This window comes from Colossoma macropomum, unplaced genomic scaffold, assembly GCF_904425465.1.
Source record: "Colossoma macropomum unplaced genomic scaffold, Colossoma_macropomum, whole genome shotgun sequence".
Lineage (NCBI taxonomy): Eukaryota > Metazoa > Chordata > Actinopteri > Characiformes > Serrasalmidae > Colossoma > Colossoma macropomum.
In genome coordinates this window covers 21930608-21948560 of record NW_023494795.1, presented here as the reverse complement: position 1 = coordinate 21948560, position 17953 = coordinate 21930608, and the positions used below count along the sequence as shown (strand labels likewise).

At 41.4% G+C, this 17953-nt stretch overlaps 1 protein-coding gene across 7 annotated transcripts in view; it reads left to right on the top strand.

Moving 5' to 3' along the window:
- Positions 1–17953, top strand: part of LOC118815614 (NHS-like protein 1) — a 147838-nt gene that overhangs the window by 122481 nt on the left and 7404 nt on the right. For 5 of the 7 annotated variants that reach the window (XM_036581856.1, XM_036581861.1, XM_036581858.1 and 2 more), the window contains 5 exons: positions 2086–2238; positions 6885–7021; positions 10208–10400; positions 12501–12632; positions 14303–17572. In XM_036581856.1, coding sequence (XP_036437749.1) covers positions 2086–2238; positions 6885–7021; positions 10208–10400; positions 12501–12632; positions 14303–17572 — 3885 coding nt within the window. The remainder of the gene's footprint in view (positions 1–2085; positions 2239–6884; positions 7022–10207; positions 10401–12500; positions 12633–14302; positions 17573–17953) is intronic. The other 2 variants (XM_036581859.1, XM_036581857.1) reach the window with 2 other exon arrangements.

Sequence of the window (17953 nt, the reverse complement as noted above, 5' to 3'; positions counted from 1 at the left end):
GAGGAGACTGTTTACCACAGCACTTGATCTAGTCACTAAATATTGACAAGAGGGGATAGAATTTCCTAACTTTGTAGGAAAGCCAGTGAAAACTATGGTTAAATTCCAAGACCAACACAGTGGTCCTGACTTTATAAATGTCTTCTTTCTTTTCTTTTTTTTTTAACTGACCAGACAAAACCATTTATTTTTGGCCACTGAAGTTAAGCCTAGGCTTAAGGTTTGCATTAGGCTTAGACAATTTTTCTTACATGTACATACTGACAAATGTATTGGTTTTAATACAATAACAAATAGTGAAGCAACGCCTCAGCATATCATCATGTCTTAGTTTATCATCTTTGGTTCTGTTGAAAAGGCATCTCAGGTGGTTCCTTATAAAGCTGCTTGTGAGAATGATATAAAGTATATATAAAGTGTATAAAGCTACATGTAGGCAAAAATAGGCTACTTTCTGACCCATGCATAAAAAGATGTGCATATGTTTATACATATTCATTGAGTGCCTGAATACAGTTATCCATGCACTCTGGCCAGTACTATCTTCCATGTACAGGAGACTATTAAAAGTGTTAACATTGTCATTAATAGTTTGTAAGTACTATAAAAAGTTCAGTACTGTGAAAAAGTCAGAAAACCCTTCATTTATTTAGTTTCCAGGCAAAATGGAAATTATTCACTCCTCAGGTCAGGAGAAAAAGACATATTTAAAAATTAATTGCACATTTCAGGGGTTAAATATTTTTTTCAATATTTAGCTTGTCCATCATTGCCCTTTATTACAGCTTTCACTGTTTTCAGGAGACTTGCTTTGAGATTTTAAAGGAAATCTGCAGGTTACATTTCCATGCTTCTTGTAAACATGTCCAAAGTTAAGAATTTGATAGCCTTGCACAATGCCTCCCACACAATGCAAGTAATCCCAGTTACAAATTTTAATTCATATGTCCATAAAACCTTACTCCAGATCTGAGATATCCAGTTTCTGTGTTATAATGCAAATTGTTTGTCTGTTTTTTTTCCATAATGGCTTCTTTACAGCTGCACACTCTGTCAGACTCTTCAGTGTGAATGTTCTTAGTTAACACTCTGTGTTTAATGTAATGGGAGAGCTTTGAAAAGAGTGTGGTTCTTTTTTAAGATTGCTGCTGACTGAAGATTGAAGAGTTGATTGCTGCACCGTTTTGTACTGTTAGTTGATGCTACATGGCACAGGCTGATAGCCTCTGAGGTCACTAAACTGTAATCTGTAAATCGTGATTGAGGAGAGTGAAACATGCAGGTTTGCAGTAGCTGCTGAGCAGCAGTTTGAATGGGTGCTTATAGCCCACTTGCAAAGTGTGTCTTTTAACAACTTTTTTTGTGTACTCATGAATGAGCTCAATTAACAACTGCATAGCCACTGCAGCTCCGTGAGTCTGGCAGCTCTCAGCCAGTGTGTTAACGGCTCAGCGGCACCTGTGGCCCCCAGCAGACAGCTGTTCACACCTGGTTCCCTGCTTTTTCCTTTCTGAATCTAGTCACAACCTTTTGGTACTGCGGGTTTTGGAGTCATGCTATTAACTCCAGGGGTCTTCTCCTACACTTTTGCCCCCAAGGAGGGCTTAACGGCCCATTTGTAGTTTGAATGCACTCCTCTTCCTCTAGGCTCCCCGGGGCAATTCTTTCAGGCCCTCCTCAAAAGGCGTGTTGTTACAGGACACAGACAGGGAAAGTTTTTAAAACACTGTTCTAGAGCTTTAAGCTGTATTTCATGGTGAGTTCACAAATGGACGCAGTGAGCAGCATTTGGTGGTCATTGATGGCATTTACTGGTGGTTCGTTGTTCATATTTATGCCTCCTGCATTCTGAACAGTTTTTTCAACCTAATCTCTATCTGCTGCAATTGTAGCATATGGTCGATAACCATAGACAGTTGGACTAATTTCTTTGTACATGATGAAAGAACAGAAAAGTCATGGACCATACAGCAGTTTAGATTAAACAATGCAGGAGTATTCCTTTTACAGACTAGGTGGACACATTTTAGAGTTTCAAACTATTTGTCTTCTAACAGCTGTTTTTTTTTGTATGTTTCTCTGCAGCTGTGTCTAATCTGGATGAGGAGAGTAAGTGGACAGTTCACTACACGGCACCTTGGCACCAGCAGGAGAATGTCTTCCTGCCAGCGTCCAGACCAGCCTGTGTGGAGGAGCTGCACCGACAGGCAAAAGTCAACCTCAAAACGGCCCTCAGAGGTACCAGCACTCAAAGCAGGCTCTCCTACACATGGTTTTATCGCAAAAGTTACTACAATCCACAAAAACTACACTTATGTAACGAGTACTTGATTTGTTTATTTTGCACCTGGATTGGTCATTTTTTGTGCTCTCTGATTTAGTTCAAGTAGTAACATCCTAGAATCTTGAGATGTAACCTTTAACCTCTTTAAACTCTAAGGACCTAGTCCAGACTTTAATTCCTCACTTTTGTAACACCTCAAATAGTAGTTTCATAGCAATCAATGTGTAATAGTGGATGAAAAGCCTTTCAACCAAATCTGTCTGCTCCATCTGTAGAATAATTGCTTAACACAGACAATATTTTCATGATTACTGACAATTTACCTAGAAAATCATAAAAAAAAATTGTCTCAAATCACCTACTAAGTACAGACTGAGTATATGCTACAGATGTAGCAGATGCAGATTAGATTGAAACCCAGTGGAATATTCCTTCAAAACTAAACAAGTTTGCATAGTTAAATGTATTTACAGATATGTGTTTTCTTTTACTGGATGGTGATGGTTATGCAGTATTGAACATGGCAGCACTGGCATGTGATCGAGGCCCGAGTTCAGCAGATAAACACACTGTGCAGTGCCATCTCCTGTTCTTAGCCTTTTACACTGGTCACCTGCACTGACACTACATCGCGAGTTACTTCGGTGTTGAGTGGACCTGGGTCCAGGCCAGGTGTGCTGCTGTAAGAGGTGAAGATCAGTGAGGGTTTAGCTAGAACTGATCCAGTCTCAGTGGCCCTAATGGAACCTGAGCCAACAGAGCCTAGATGAGCTACAGTGCAGCTGGTCAATATGAGCAAGGCTGTTTAATTATACAGTAACAGGTGTATAGGCCAGCTTATCGTGATAAAAGCCTCAGCTGGACAGCAAAAAGAAAGAGAACACTCGGAAATTGTTCTGTGGAATTGGTGTTATGGTTAAAACTAAGAGTTGAAACCTTTCTTATCAGAACTCCATACACTTTACATATTGATATCAGTGAGAGAGAGAGACTGAGAGGGGACTGAGAGGAAAGAAGACAAATAGTTGTGTGTATGGAAAGAGGGAGGGGGTCCACTGAGTAGAGGGAATTCTATACAATTCATGTATCGCATAACCTCATTTGGTAGCTTACCTCTATTCTCTTTTTCCTTCTCATCTTTCTTCCCTCTCTCTGTGATGCCCTTGTTGTCCTCTTTTTAACATTGTGTAAACCGAGGCCCCTGCACTGGTGAACCACACACATACACACATATAGTCATATACAAATGTTTGCATGCCCCTGGTCAAATGACTTTTTTTTTTTCTAAGTAAAAATAAGTAAACATGTCTACCACAGAGAGCATACTTCTGCATATTTGAATAAATGATTACTGTTTATTTGCTGAACTGAACATATTGGGGAGGAAAATAAATATAAAACATGGCCTGTGCTAAAGCTGTGGTTAGGTTTTTCCAATAAATTAAACTCAGCAAATAAATATAAATTGTGTGCTTAAATGTGCAGAAAAATGCCATATTTAAGTTTGTTCTCTGTAAGGCATTCACTTACAAAATCAGCATAACATGTAATTTGACCAGAGATGTTTTCATTTTCTAATGAGTAATTTAACAAGGTTGTATTCCTAGTGAAGTTGGGTCATTTCTGTCCACGCAATGTGAAGGGCAGCTGCCATTTTCAAATGAATTGAAAAATGTAAAAAAAAAATAATAATAATAATAATGCACTCTTAAATAAGTACAAGGTTTTGTCCAAACAGCTTCCAAAGTTAACCCAAAATTTCACAACAGTAACCAAAAAGAAATGTCTTTGCCCTTTCAGTTAAAATAATGAAACATGCAGCTTTTATTAAAAACACTTTACAAATCCAAGATCGTTTTATTAAGTTTCCAGAGTTTTTCTGTTTTTGTCCCAAAAATGAGGACATTTCTATCCTGAAAATGTACAAAAAAACAAGCACACACTGTTTTTTTTTAGTTTCCCACACCTTCCTCAAGGCTGTGTGTCATTCTGACCTGTTTTTCTTGCTCTTCTTGCTGGAAAGCTGATTTGTCTTTCACATGCTCTTCTTGCACTCTCTTGCTCTTCTTGTATGGTTTTGTTTGGGTCACAACAGCAGAGAACATGAAACCCACCTGAAACATGTTTACAGAGTTTCATCAGCTGTGTAAACCTGTAACATGACCTCAAAGTTGTGCATGGCAGAATTAGAGGAAGCTTAGTTTGACAGAGGAGGTGTTTTGGAGGCTTATCTTGAGGGTCAAGGCTCACAAAGTCATCAGAAAATCCATGGGAGTTTTGATTATTTGATCAAATTTGCCAGTCACGTGTTAACTAGGCGCTCATCATTGTGTCCTTGCTTTGTCTGTAGACTTACGTAATGCAATTTAAAGATCAGTGCTAACACTGACGGGCTTTTATCAGCTGATCAGCAGCACTTTAATAATTTGCCTAGAGATAAGATTCCAGTGTTCAGGACCAAATGTTCGCTGATGGAAACTCTGTGTTTGTGTGTGAGGTTTCTTTCAGGTATTATGCACTGGTTAGTCTGTGTATGGACGCTTAATGTGGCTCTCAGTAAAAACTCATGCATTGCAGTAAGGACAGTGTCATCAGTAGATGGAAGGAAACACTCAATAGCTCCAGCAGTCAATATGGAATCATCTGGTGCCAAGAGCTGACACAGACAGCACATGTGTCTGATAAATACACACACAAGCCATTACTAATGCTCTCCTTTCAGGCCACACTTGAGGGGAATTCCACCAATATCAAATTTTCAGCATGATTAAATTATTGAGGTAAATCGTTGATCTAAAATTGTGCGTTATAGAGAAACTTGGTGACCCACAACCGTGTATGATACTGTCTCAGTAAATGTCTCTGGGACAGAGTGTTTCACATGTAACGACTCTGAGTAAGGTTTTACATCTTAACCATTTAACCAGAAATTTAAGTCAAAGTCAGTGGAATTCCCCTTTAGAATTTGCCTTATACTGAAGCAGAAACTGAACCCATCTAAATTAAAGGTAGGCCATGTAATTACTAGAGGGTATCTTGTTATGCTGATCAGGTGGCTAAATATGGAAGTGTACATGCGTCAGAGGGACGTGTGTCTGGGGAGACCTACCTGTCCTGCGTTCATGGAAAAAATAAGGGCTTTCTTTCCGTTGCCTCATGACTTTTAAAGCTGCAACACGGTGAGAGAGATGAGATACACACAGGTATTCCACAAGCCGATTATAGCAACACCTTTTATGTGAAAGTGTCACGTTGTGTAGGCACACTTAGATAATTGGTTGAGGAGTGGGTACTGTGGGATACAGCAAGGGTATTTGTTCCTGCGTCAGTTAACTGCTTAGATAAGGAACTGGTGTGAGGTGCTGGGATAAGGGGAGCACAGTAACTGTGGTATGAATATATGCAACTGTACTGACTGTTGGGATAAGGGGAACACAGAAACTGTGCTATGAGCAAATGTAACTGTACAGGCTGTATGTATGCATACATAGAGCTGAATTGTGTAGGTTGCAAATTTCCCTTGTGGACAATGAAGTTCATCTAATCTAATCCATTTGTTTAAAGTGACAAGGAACTGCCATCTACAGCAAATGGTGTGGAACACACTCACACTCACTCAACAAAATTCACACAGGGTGTAGATGTGAAAATCCCTTACATGCCCATCCTTATGTTCACTCGTACATTTGTTCACATGCTCACATTTTCACTCGTTCTTTCAAATTGTTCATGTTTTGTTTGTCATTTTTTTATTCATTTTTTAATGTTCATTCAGGAGTGTTTGAAGTACAGTAATCTTCGAAGTATTAAAAGTGGTATAAAAGTACAAATATTCTATTTTTGGAGTAAAAGTACAAGGGTACTTGTTTGTGAATATACTTAAGTTTCAAAAGTAAAAGTACTCTTGTGTTGTATTGTACTGACTCAGTTTTTCATCTCTGCAGTCAAACAGGTCTCCTTAATAAAACTTGTGCATCAAAATGATATTGTACTATAGATATGGATCTATATAACTAAAATGACTTTGAATGTATTTAATACTTAAAAACATTCACAAGCAGTTACTTTTGTACTTTTTTTGTACACGTAGAAATATAGATAGAATACTTGTACTTTTACTCAAGTAATATTTTACCAAGTACAGAATTATTATACTTTGTCCATCCCTGAGTACCACTTGACAATGCTAGCTAGACACTTGTGCAGCTAAAGTGCAATGTTTGTGGACAAAAATATAAAATAATATGCAAATAAAGTAGGTAGGTATCATGAAATTTTAAAAATTGCATCATATTATAGTAAACTTAAAGTATATTACTTTATATTACTGAAATGCTTTAAAAACAAATTTAAAAGAAAAGAAGAATTTAACAGTAGAATAAAAATTTGTTCTCTGGTGAGGTGAAGGGGGTGTGGTTGGGGTAATTCTTCAAATCCAGCTTTGGCCACGCTTTCAGCTGTACTGCTTTATTCTTTCACAGAGAGAAAATCTTAGATATGAACATTTGAGCATCATTCTCCCTTTTCCATGGTAACACCTTTGACTTTTCACCTGTCCTTGTCCTAATCGATGTGCTTGTGTTTTGTGTGTGTTTTGCAGAATGTGATAAGTTGAGGAAGGATGGCTTCCGCAGCTCGCAGTACTATTCCCAGGGCCCCATCTTCTCAGGCTCTGCTCACTCCCACAGCAGCCAGCAGGAGGATGAGGATGATGAAGTTGATGAGGTTGATAATAAGGTGAGATGATGTGGCTGATACAAACACTTCATACTCTAGAAAAGTGTTTGAGCTCACACTGGGCAGTGGCTAAAGTTGTAAGAAGTGTCATTTATGATTGAGAATGTGAGTGGCTGGCAGAATGAGTTTAGCATATGGATTTGCTGCCCTCTGCAGGAGAAAAGGAATACATGCAACTCTGTGAGTGTTTCTCTGGACCTACTTCAGCTTCGGGATCCTTGAGTATTTCACGCAAAAGTCGCAGTTTCGTTCAATCAGAATTTTAGTACTAAACAGGCTGTTTAACTTTCAAGTGTTTTAAGCTCAACAGTGCCATCTTCTGGTAAAGATGTGTTACTGCATTGGTTCAGTCTCAGCGTGTCTCTCAGTTCTCTCTCTCTCTCTCTCTCTCTCTCTCTCTCTCTCTCTCTCTCTCTCTCTCTCGCTCTCTCTCTGTCTGTCTCTCTCTCTCAGCTTCATTAGTGTTGTCAGCCATGTGTGGCCTGATTTTGAGCACTGGGTCTCTGGAGAAACACTCCACCTGTTACTCTCAGTGAAACGAAACTGCATTATTCTTATTTATTTATATGGAGCTTAATAGGCTGGATGTTGCTATGGTCACAGGACATAATGACGAGTTATAAAGCTGAGCCTTTCAGAGATTCCAAAAAACACTGCATGTCCAAAATTGTTCAGACACCCCTTTTAATTAATGAGCTTAGCTGTTTTTTGGTGCATCGGATGCTCTGGATCAGTCAAACGTGAGACTAAGGTCACCATTCCCAGTGTCATTCGAGAGGGGTTTAAAGCCCAACTGTGTTCTCTAGACTGATGGAACACCAACCAGTATGGGTTTGGAATGAGTTTATTGTGATCCAGATCTAATTATCCAACATACATGAATGCAGTCAAATCCTCACAGCAGTTTTCCAACATCTAAGGTACTCAAGTTCAATCAATGAACAGAGACATGTGACAGACCCAGCTGTTCACTTTACACTTTAGCCTCTTTTTGTCTCTCTCTCTCTCTCATACACACTGAGCCACAGAGGCCAGACCCTTTCAGAAAGGCCATAGTGGGGTTCCTCATTGTTCTGCTCTTTTGACCTTTGCCCCCCTGGGCCATCTCCTCTGCTGTCCACTGCCATGACTCTAACTCTGTCTGTCAGTGATGAAAGTTTAGGGAAGCAGTGGATCACTGTGACACTACTCACTCATACTTTCTCTCATATTCACTCACGCTGTCTCTCTGTATGTATAATCTGAATCATATTCTGTCTCCTTCTCTTTATGTCTGTCTTTCTCCTTCACTCTTTCTCATGTTTTCTCTATCTTTCTCTGTCTTTCTGTCTGTCTGCCATCCCCTTCCCCCACTGTTTTTTCCCTCCTCGTCTCCTCTAGTGTGAATGAGAGAGATTTAGTGAACATTGTTCTCTTTGCATTCTTATAGGACTCAGTAAGATGGCAGAGGGGATGATGTTGCTGGCTTGGCTTTTGTTTGAGTTTGTTAACTGCTTATTTTTCTTTGTGCAGAAAGCATAGACAATTTCATTTTAATATCATTATTATTAGTTAGCATTCTTCTTCTATACTATTATTATTGTTTTTTTATCTTAGCAAGTGAAACCTTTTAGCTTTTAATTTCAGATGGTAAAATGTAAACCTGTTTAGTGCTTCTAATTTTTGCAGTGATAACATTGTTTGTGGATTTCTCAATGTAACATGCCTTCAACCATTATAAGCCAAGAGTTGTTACTTTCATTTTATTCTGCTATTTAAATGTAATATGGGATTCATTACATAGTTACATGATTGTGAAATTGTCATTCAATTTACATGTTTCTGTATTGGCAGTTTGAATCTACTCTTCCTACCTGTTTGTTTTGAAAAATGACAATGGGGGCAGAAGGTTTTTTTCTCCATACAACTCTTTTGCTTGTGGTATCGATTGAAAGTTTGTATTCTGCAAGGGTTAAAACGAGACAAACGGAAAGACCTTGAGCTGGATTTAGATTTCATTCTCAGTGTTCGCGTATTGGCAGTGCTGTTAGCAGTGCTGTGCACACAGACACTGCTGTGATCTGTGTTATTGTGGAGGTTTCTGAGGCCCAGGTGTGAGAGAGTGAATCCAGCAGTAACGTTTCCACTTGTAGCTCAGCTGCAAGGAGCATGCCCATTCAGGAATCATAGTGCGTGAACAGAGTTTTAATGCCTCAGTGAATCCTCCACTCTCCCTCACTGCCTAGCTCCTCTTCTTTTCTGTGTGTGTGTGGTTGGTTGTTTTTACACATTTTTCAGGAAGAAAATTCCTAAATTTGTAGGAAACCCAGAAAAAACAAGGATGACCTACATGATCAGAAACAAAACCTGACCTTGTAAAGTGTTTTTTTAAGTGTTTAAGAGCTGAAGAATTTTGTTTTGAAATGAAATGTGAAATTCTATCACATATAGATACTTACATTTACAGTACTGTGCAAAAGTTAAAGACAACCCTTCATTTATTTAACTTCCAGTCACACGGATACCTCAGCAACAAAATTAAGTATCAAAATGTTTCAAAATTAAGTATCAGGACCCACTCTTTGTGTTTGTTACAGCTTCCATTCTTTTTTGGAGACTTGCTTACAAGTTTTTAATTCATTGCTCTGAGAACACCAACAGCCCATATGTTTGACTAGAAATTCTTTTCAGTGTTTTTCCCTTATTTTCATTTCACTTTCTCTCTTGCTAATGCAAATAGATTATCTTATATCAAATTTCCTCAGAAATATCTCCTGAACAATTAATCAATTTAATGACTAATGACTCTTTTGATTGTAATGTTAGCAAACTGCTTTTGCACAGTACTGTGTATAATACATATGAGACGTATGTAACTGTATGACCTGACACTGACTAAAACCACTGTATTAGTTTGTTTTCATTGTCTGGCTGTGTGTGTGTTCATGCATATGTTTGTAAGTGGTGTCCGTTTGGCTGTTAAAATGCTCTGTGTACTTCTGGAGCTCCAGAAAGGTCACAAACACTATAAAGAGCTTCTGGCTGAAGCTGATCGCAGATAAGGAGGGATGAATGAAGCAGTTAAAACTGTGTTTTCGTGGAAGTGATGTTTATTCCTACTGTCTCATTACTCCTGTATCTCCATTAAGGGTTCAGGTTTACCCCCACTGGTCTTAAACATCTCTCTTTCTCTTCTTCCGCCTCCAGTCCACTGCATCCTCTGCAGAGGAGGAGAAGAGTTCCAACCCAATGAAGGCTCAGACTCTAGTGCAGGGGGAGGGATCAGAGGTTGATGGACAGGAGCCCTGCTTTAAGGCCCCGCCCCTTCCCACACCTGAAGAGAAGATGAGACAGCAAGCTCAGGCTATTTTAACAGACATCGTCCCCATAAACGTCACAGGTAAGAGGCTCCTGTTCACAACTGTCCATCAAATGTGCCCACATCAAAGGTAAGGCCTAAGCTGGGACTGATTCAGCTAACGTTAATGAGCAAGTTGTTATGGATAGATAGAAAGTTTATTTATCTTAAAGAAAATTGCAAGGTTACAAAAACAACAAAAAGGGCTGCCCAAGGTGTACATATTTTAGGAAAAATATGTAAAAAGGTCAAGAATTCAGGAGACTTAACTGTGACTTGAAGGAAAAATTCAACGATTTCTCGAGATCTTTGCATTATTTCAGAGTGGTTTGATGTAAATTTATGCATTGTAAAGAGACTTATTGAGATTTCTTTATAAATGTGGTGATGGCAACCAGGGGCTGTGATGTCTACAGTGCAAATGTAGCCATTTTATTTGTTAATCAAAATTAACAGTGAACCTACACAAACCTTATTAGTTTTTAAACATAAAGTTGATCATGGTAAAATGGAGAAGGTAAGGTTTCTTTGAGGACTATTTTGCCCCCTGTGCATGAACCCCCCCACCATAAATGTATTTAAAACCATTTTTAGACCAAAGTTTATCTCAAAACATAAAACAACATCTTAGGCTTAAGGCAACATATTCAAAACCATTTCCTGTTATAAGTTTGTGATGTAGTTTTAGAGACATTAAACACCTCTAAAAATTATCAACACCACTGTGAACAATTCGAATTTCCTCAAGAACAGAGCATTTCACATCAAACCACTTTGAATGACTTTACTAGTTCAATCGTAATGATTGATTTATGAAGAATTCTACATTACTCTTTAAATAAGTGTGGGTAGCATATTTCCATCTCATAGTTTACTACCTCATAACATATTATAATATGATATGATACTATTACACAGAGGCAGTCTTTGTCTAATGTGGATATTATACACATTCTAGCTGAGATAATGCAGGTAACAACATTAGGGTAACCAAAGAAGTACCTGGTAAACTGCGGATGCATAGGCCACTATAATTTCGGGATATTGCCCTTTTCCCCCACAATGTATGAAGTTGTAGTCATGTGTCTCTTCCTGGTGTTTAAAAATACTTACTGCTGAACTAATATAATTCTACATTTCTGGATTCAAGGGTTGTTGCATGTTTGCTTGTATTAACACATTAACAAATGAAAGCTTTATTAATATACAGTGCTTTCTTCTCTCTTTCTCTCTGTCTTTCTTTGTCAGTCTGACCTTTTCTGTACTAGTTATCTTTCTGCCTGAACGCTCAATCTCTCTCCTGATCACTCTTTGTTAGAATGAACTGCCAAAGGTCAAGCAAATCCAGCCGTTCATCAGCCTCATGCACACACAAACATTTTCGCACACACACATACAGAGTTGTTTGATGTCTGAAACCATATGAAAACAGTTTGCCTCGGCTCACACGATTTCTTAGTTTGTAAACTGTCAGTCTCCACGGCGTTCCACCATGACTCAGTAAGATGAAGCTGTATTAGATTTAAACCGCTATCACACACTCTAATTCAGTCTGTCAGCTCTGCCGCTGCCTCAGACTCCCTGGCATCTCTGGCTCAGTCTGTCAACAGCACACTCTAAAGCTCCATCCCTCAGGCGCTGCCACCGACACATCTAACATAGCTCCGAATGCTTGTGCATGGACAAAGCTCTAGCTTTGATCATATTTTACCTTTTACATCCTGTGATGAGGTCTTAACCCTAAGCAAACATATACTTAGCATCTCAGACACCTTTCATTATTACTGTGATGAAACAGATCAGTAATGTTACATACTGATCCAAATTTCATTCTAAAGATGCGCACATGCTCGCTCAGATATTCTGCTGATATCGGCCCTATCCAGAAATACGTCAGCTTAAACTGTAGTTTCTCATTTCAGTTTTCTTTAATGTCATTGTTAGCCATCGGAATGAGATCATGGATTCTTAGCTTTTGTTCTTGCTCTGTTTTTGTTCCATAGTTTGCTTGCATACTGCGTGTGGGTGTATGTGTGTGTTTGTTTATGCATATGTTCTCTGCATGAGGAATGCATGCACCTCACTAACTGCCCCCTTTTGCCTGTCTGCCCTCCACACCTGCCTTCCTCACTTGGTCTCCAGGGGAGACATTTGACCGGCAGGCCAGCGTCCGCCGCTCCCTAATAAACACGGACACTCTGGCCCGTCGACCCAAGAAGGTCAAACGGAGAAAGACTATATCAGGGCTACCTGACAACATCCAGCAGGAACTAGGTATGGTATGGCTCTGCCAGCTTTCACCGCTGCTGATCCTGCAATGCCTGCCATCATCTAGACTTCGCCTTTCATCTAGTGTAGTCTAGAGTAGTCCCCAAAGTCAAACTCGCTTTTTTCTGTACATTTTATCAAAGTGCCACTTTTTTTGGTTCTTTGCTTCTTCTTTTTTATGTTTTATGACCTAGACTCTGATTTATACCCACCTACCCTTGCCTTAATTCGTAATCATTCTCAGCAGTTCTCTGTAGTACTTTTGACTAGACTCACAAGAGCCTTGAGTGCTTTCCTTCATTACACAATCATATTGCACTCTTTCATTTTGTCTATTTTTCATACCGTTCATTAGAGTTTCATTGTTGGCTCATCTTTATTTGGACCATATCATGCAATCTTTACTTCTGAATTTCTCCTTTCTCTCATTGCATAATCTCTGGCACCTGCATTCAGCTGTAATCCATTTCCAATTTTCCCCTGGGTCATAGCCTCGAGTTCTTCTGCAGCTTGTTTCCTGTTTGTGTATCTGCAAGCTAATATTTGGCACCAGTGGTAAAGATGACATACCACACGGTTCTCTACAGCACACTGAAGCCTCAATTTAATCCTCTTTCCAGATTTCTCTGGCGGACTACATCATATTTTTCTAGTGGTGTAATAGATCACACGGGGGATGGGCCAAATCCCTACAGCTCTGGGGCATGCAAAGGGTTAAAGGAAAAGGAAAGAGCAGGGCAGGGTCACTCATCTCCTGGTGCGCTTTATAAAGTCTGAACAATAATTTTATACAAATCAGATCAGTGCATTTTTAGACATGAAACCGATATCAAAGTAAGTGCTACTTCCTTTCTTAACAATATCGCGAATACTAAAAACTAGGTGTGTTTCCTAAGCCCTTTTTTCCTGTGGTCAGCTAAGGGTAAGAGTCCAATACTTTAAACATCCTAACCTTTGGTGTTTAACATTAGACAGCTCTCTCAAGCTCTTAAACAACAGACTGGTAACGGTGGTCTAAAATAAATCTGGTTCAAGTCTCACTCGTTTATAAATGCAGGGTTGGGGAGGGATAACTTCCTAAACCATTGCTAATTCTCTGCAGAAAAAAGCAAAGCTTACATGGTTGAAATTCTTTTAGACAGGCAGCTTGAATGTCATGATTGCTCTTTTATGGTAATTTATTTTTCCTCGTTAACAAATGTGCCATTAAGCCGATGTAGGGTTGGTTCACTGTGCTTTATTATTGTTGTATTAATGTAAATCACATACGTAATGTATGGTGCATCAACAGATTCAATTACCATCTCAGAACATTTGAGAGAGAGAGCGAGAGAGAGAGAGAGTGTGACTGAGAGAATGTGAGAGAGAATCTGCTGCTTTACCAGTTGCCCATCCCACATCTTGGAAGGCCATCCTCCAGAGGCAAATGTACATTCACACAGGCGGTCTAACGGTTAGGCAGTCAGGCTCCAGGCTCTCAGCTCTAATCAAAGTTTCTAAAAGTTATTAACACGTCAGATGTGGCTGTAGCTAATCAAATTAATTAGCATTCCCAATAGACAGGTTTCAATCTGATTGACAGCTAATGTCAGGAAGGAGCAAAGGAGAGGGAGGGGCCAAAGAGAGCAGCTGTAGCAATGCTCATGATTGTCTCTCATCATCTTTTCTCTCTGCAGCAGCTAAAGGACGAGAAGGGGGGCTTCGACCACAGTCCATGTTTATCCCTGGACAGTATTCAACACTGGGACGTTCTGGCAGTGTGAGTTCCACGCTCAGGCGCTCCGAGACAAGAGATTCTGGCTGCCAGACTGAGGAGGTAAAAATTGTCCCACCATCCGTAAGGAGGATCCGGGCTCAGAGGGGCCAAGGGATTGCTGCTCAGATGGCTGGCATCTCGACATCTGCGACCAATATATCTACAGTTTCCGATGGACACACCCCTGGATCACCCACGCATGTCATACCTCCTCGCTTCAATAGTGATGCCCAGCGTTTCCACAGCTTGCCCCGGGGAGCACGAGTCTCTCTGAACGCAGAGCCCCTGTACAGCAGCACTCCATGCAGGCCGGACGACAGCACTCCAACAGCTCCTCGCCAGATTGGAAAACTCCAGGTTGATGAGACTGTAGTTCACATGAGGAATGCCCCTAGGACAAGTACTGCAACCCGCCCAAAGTCTCAGGAGGTGAGGAGCACACATGGCGAGTGGGGGACTGTCACTGGTCCTGCCTGTGTGGTTTCTCCTCATGCGGCCTACTCAACGTCACTCATCCCCAATGCCACATTGTCATGTTCTGCTGAGGTCATTGCCCTTCACACTACATCAAGTCCAGGGCAGAAATTGCATTTAAGGCCTCTCAGCATAGCCTCAACTGTCAATGGAGAAAGCTCCACCAGTATGGCAACAAGTACCGATATAGCAGAGGCAGACGTGCAGGAAACCGGCCAGTCAGACAGCAGCTTGCATAGTCATAGTACGATTGCTGCAGGAACAGTATCTTCGGATGAGCAGTGGATTTATGACACCCCAGAGAATGTGCTGCCCAGAAGGATGCTCACCTCCAGCTGCTCCACCCCTATCAATCATCTCTACAACAGCCTGGAGCACTCCTCTAAAGGCACAGATTCCAGTTCACTTTACTCCATGGACAATGATGGCTACTACACTTCAATGCACCTGGACTCAGGCCTCAGGTCAAAAAGCCATAGCATTGTGGGCAGGGCAACAAGGCATAGTATGTATGAGTGCATAGGCCACCCAGAAGACCACACCAGCTTGTACAGCGACCGATCACTGTCTCGCTCCATCTCGCTTCGCAAGTCTAAGAAGCCACCTCTACCACCAGCACGCACAGACTCATTGCGCCGAAAGCCTAAGAGCCTCAGTGGTGCCAAAGGTATAGCAGAAACTAGCAGTGGATCAGTTCTTAATGAGTCTTTGATCGCTACATTACAGCAGTCTCTTCAAAATGGGCTTAAAGGGAAAGGATCCTCCTCCTCACCATCTCATAGCCCTTGCAGTGACTATGAGGACCCATGGATGCTGCGTCCTAGAAGCCAGAGTAGCATAAGTGCCGGAAGCAGTGGGGTGTCTGCTGTTGGTGTAGCTAATGTTTATTCCATCTGTCATGTCACACCATCACACAGCGACACTAGCAGCCTGCGCTCTGACTACGCAGAGTCTTGGGGCTATTATATGGATTACCCTCGTCCACACAGTGATCAGATACAGTCACCTCCTCGTACTAACTCGATGTCTAGTGGTGGGCAGTCAGGCGGGATGGCAGATGGACAGGGTCTCCACAGTGGTACCCAGACCACCCTTCCTCCTGCCCAGGGCGATGTGTCAGTGAAGCCTCAGGTAAACACCTCCTCGCCGGACAGGGTGCATCGTTTGACCTCTCCATCAAGCGGATATTCAAGCCAGTCCAACACTCCAACAGCTGGTACTCCTGTTCCTTCCTTCATGAGGTCCATGTCACCCTCAGGCTGCAAGCCAAAGCCACGTGTGCCTGAAAGGAAGTCATCTTTGCTGTCCTCTGTGTCTATCTCCTCTTCATCCACATCGCTATCTTCTAACACTTCGGATTCTATTAAGAATAACATTCCTCCTCCACCTCCACCTCTGCCTCCTTCCTCAGTGTCCCTCTCACCCCTCAGCCCCCCACTTTTCCCTCCATCTCTTCCACCCTCCAGTCCTGTGTGCTCTACAAGCCAGGACTTCTCACCTGCAACTGCTCCTGCTTTGCCCTCTACCCCACAGCAGGAAGCTTCTGTAAGCCCACCTTCCTTGAATTCCTCTCCAGAGTTTCCACCTCCTCCTCCTCCGGAGATGTTGAATGGCCACAGCATGTCGCATAATGGTTCTTTTAGCCCTACTCTTCATCCACCTCCTCCCCCACCACCTCCCCCGTTTCCTCCCGCTGTCGGTGCTCATGCTCCACACACATCTTCCATGCCAACCATGACACCAGTGTTACCTTCATCTGCAAGCTTAAAGGGAATAAAAGATGGCCTCAAGCCAGTGAACACTGAGAGAAGATCAGCTGCCACTAACTCTGAGAAGTCTGGCAAGCCTGCAGTGCCACTGATCACCCCATTTGCCCTCCAGAGCGTGCAGCTCCGGTCAGTCAAACTGCCAGAGAACGGTAAAGCAGATAGTTCCAAATCTCAGGAAACAGAGACTGGCCAGATGGCCAGTAAGACTTGGATTCCAGTGAAGTTTAAAAAACAAGAGCATCCAACAGTTTTGTCTCTTGCTTCTTGTGCTGCTCCTGAAATGAATGGACTGTTCAGTACTTCATCTCCAGAGAAGAAACTCCCCATCGACAACAACTCTGCTGAGATACCACTCTATAATGCAGAATCTGGGGAAGAAATGCACTCTGATCAGACTCAGTGCTCAAGGGACTCTATAGGCCATGCCCCAGTTTCAGCTGATGCTGAAGTAGATGGGTCACAGAGGGGCCTGCCAACATCTGCTGAGTCACCACAAAACACTACACCTAAGAAAAAACCACCTGCGGTCTCCAAGAAGCCCAGATTTTCACCTGTTGTCTCTCCCTCAGCACCTGAATCTGCTGCAGAGGAAAAACAGGTACTAGCCAATGGGGAAGATACTTCTGATTTCTCAAACCTTCAGAGTGAGGTGGCTATTTGTGATATCACAAAAAATGGTCAAGAATCCCCTGACGAGCAGGAGAGAGAAAATGACACAACCAACACAGAGAGTTCCATATCTCCTACTGAGGTGAGCGAATTTGGAAGTAGCACACCTCTAACTGATAGTCAGGCTGAGGAAACCACCCAGACTAAAGTCGTCGAGGAAGCAGCTGTTGATGAGACGAAGGGCATTTCAGACGGAGAAGTAGAAGAAGACGGTGGAGAGGATGAAGATGGAGTGAGCAGCACTACAGGATCTATCAGCTCCAAAGATGATGAAAATGGTGAGTCAGTTCTTCTAATTTTGCTCTCAAGAGTTGAGGGTCATTTGTTGAAGTGGGTGACAGAAAATCATACATTTTTCATTACTTAGGTCTTTTTTTAAACGCTGGAAACAGTAGAGAATGACAAATGTGCTCTCTAACTTTTGATTAAGAATATGGGAAAAAATGCATGAGTAAAACTTTATATGAGAACAGTCAAGCTTAGGCATTTGCTTGAGGTTAATTGTATTGCGTAATGGTTAGTCAGTTTGAAGGACCCATGAACCATCACTGATTATACTGTATATTAAATATACTTAAGATTGGACCTCTCTAGGGATTGTCATAGTCAGTGCAGTGGGTTTCTGTTCCCCTTTTGGTGAACTGAAGCTGAGGTCCCAG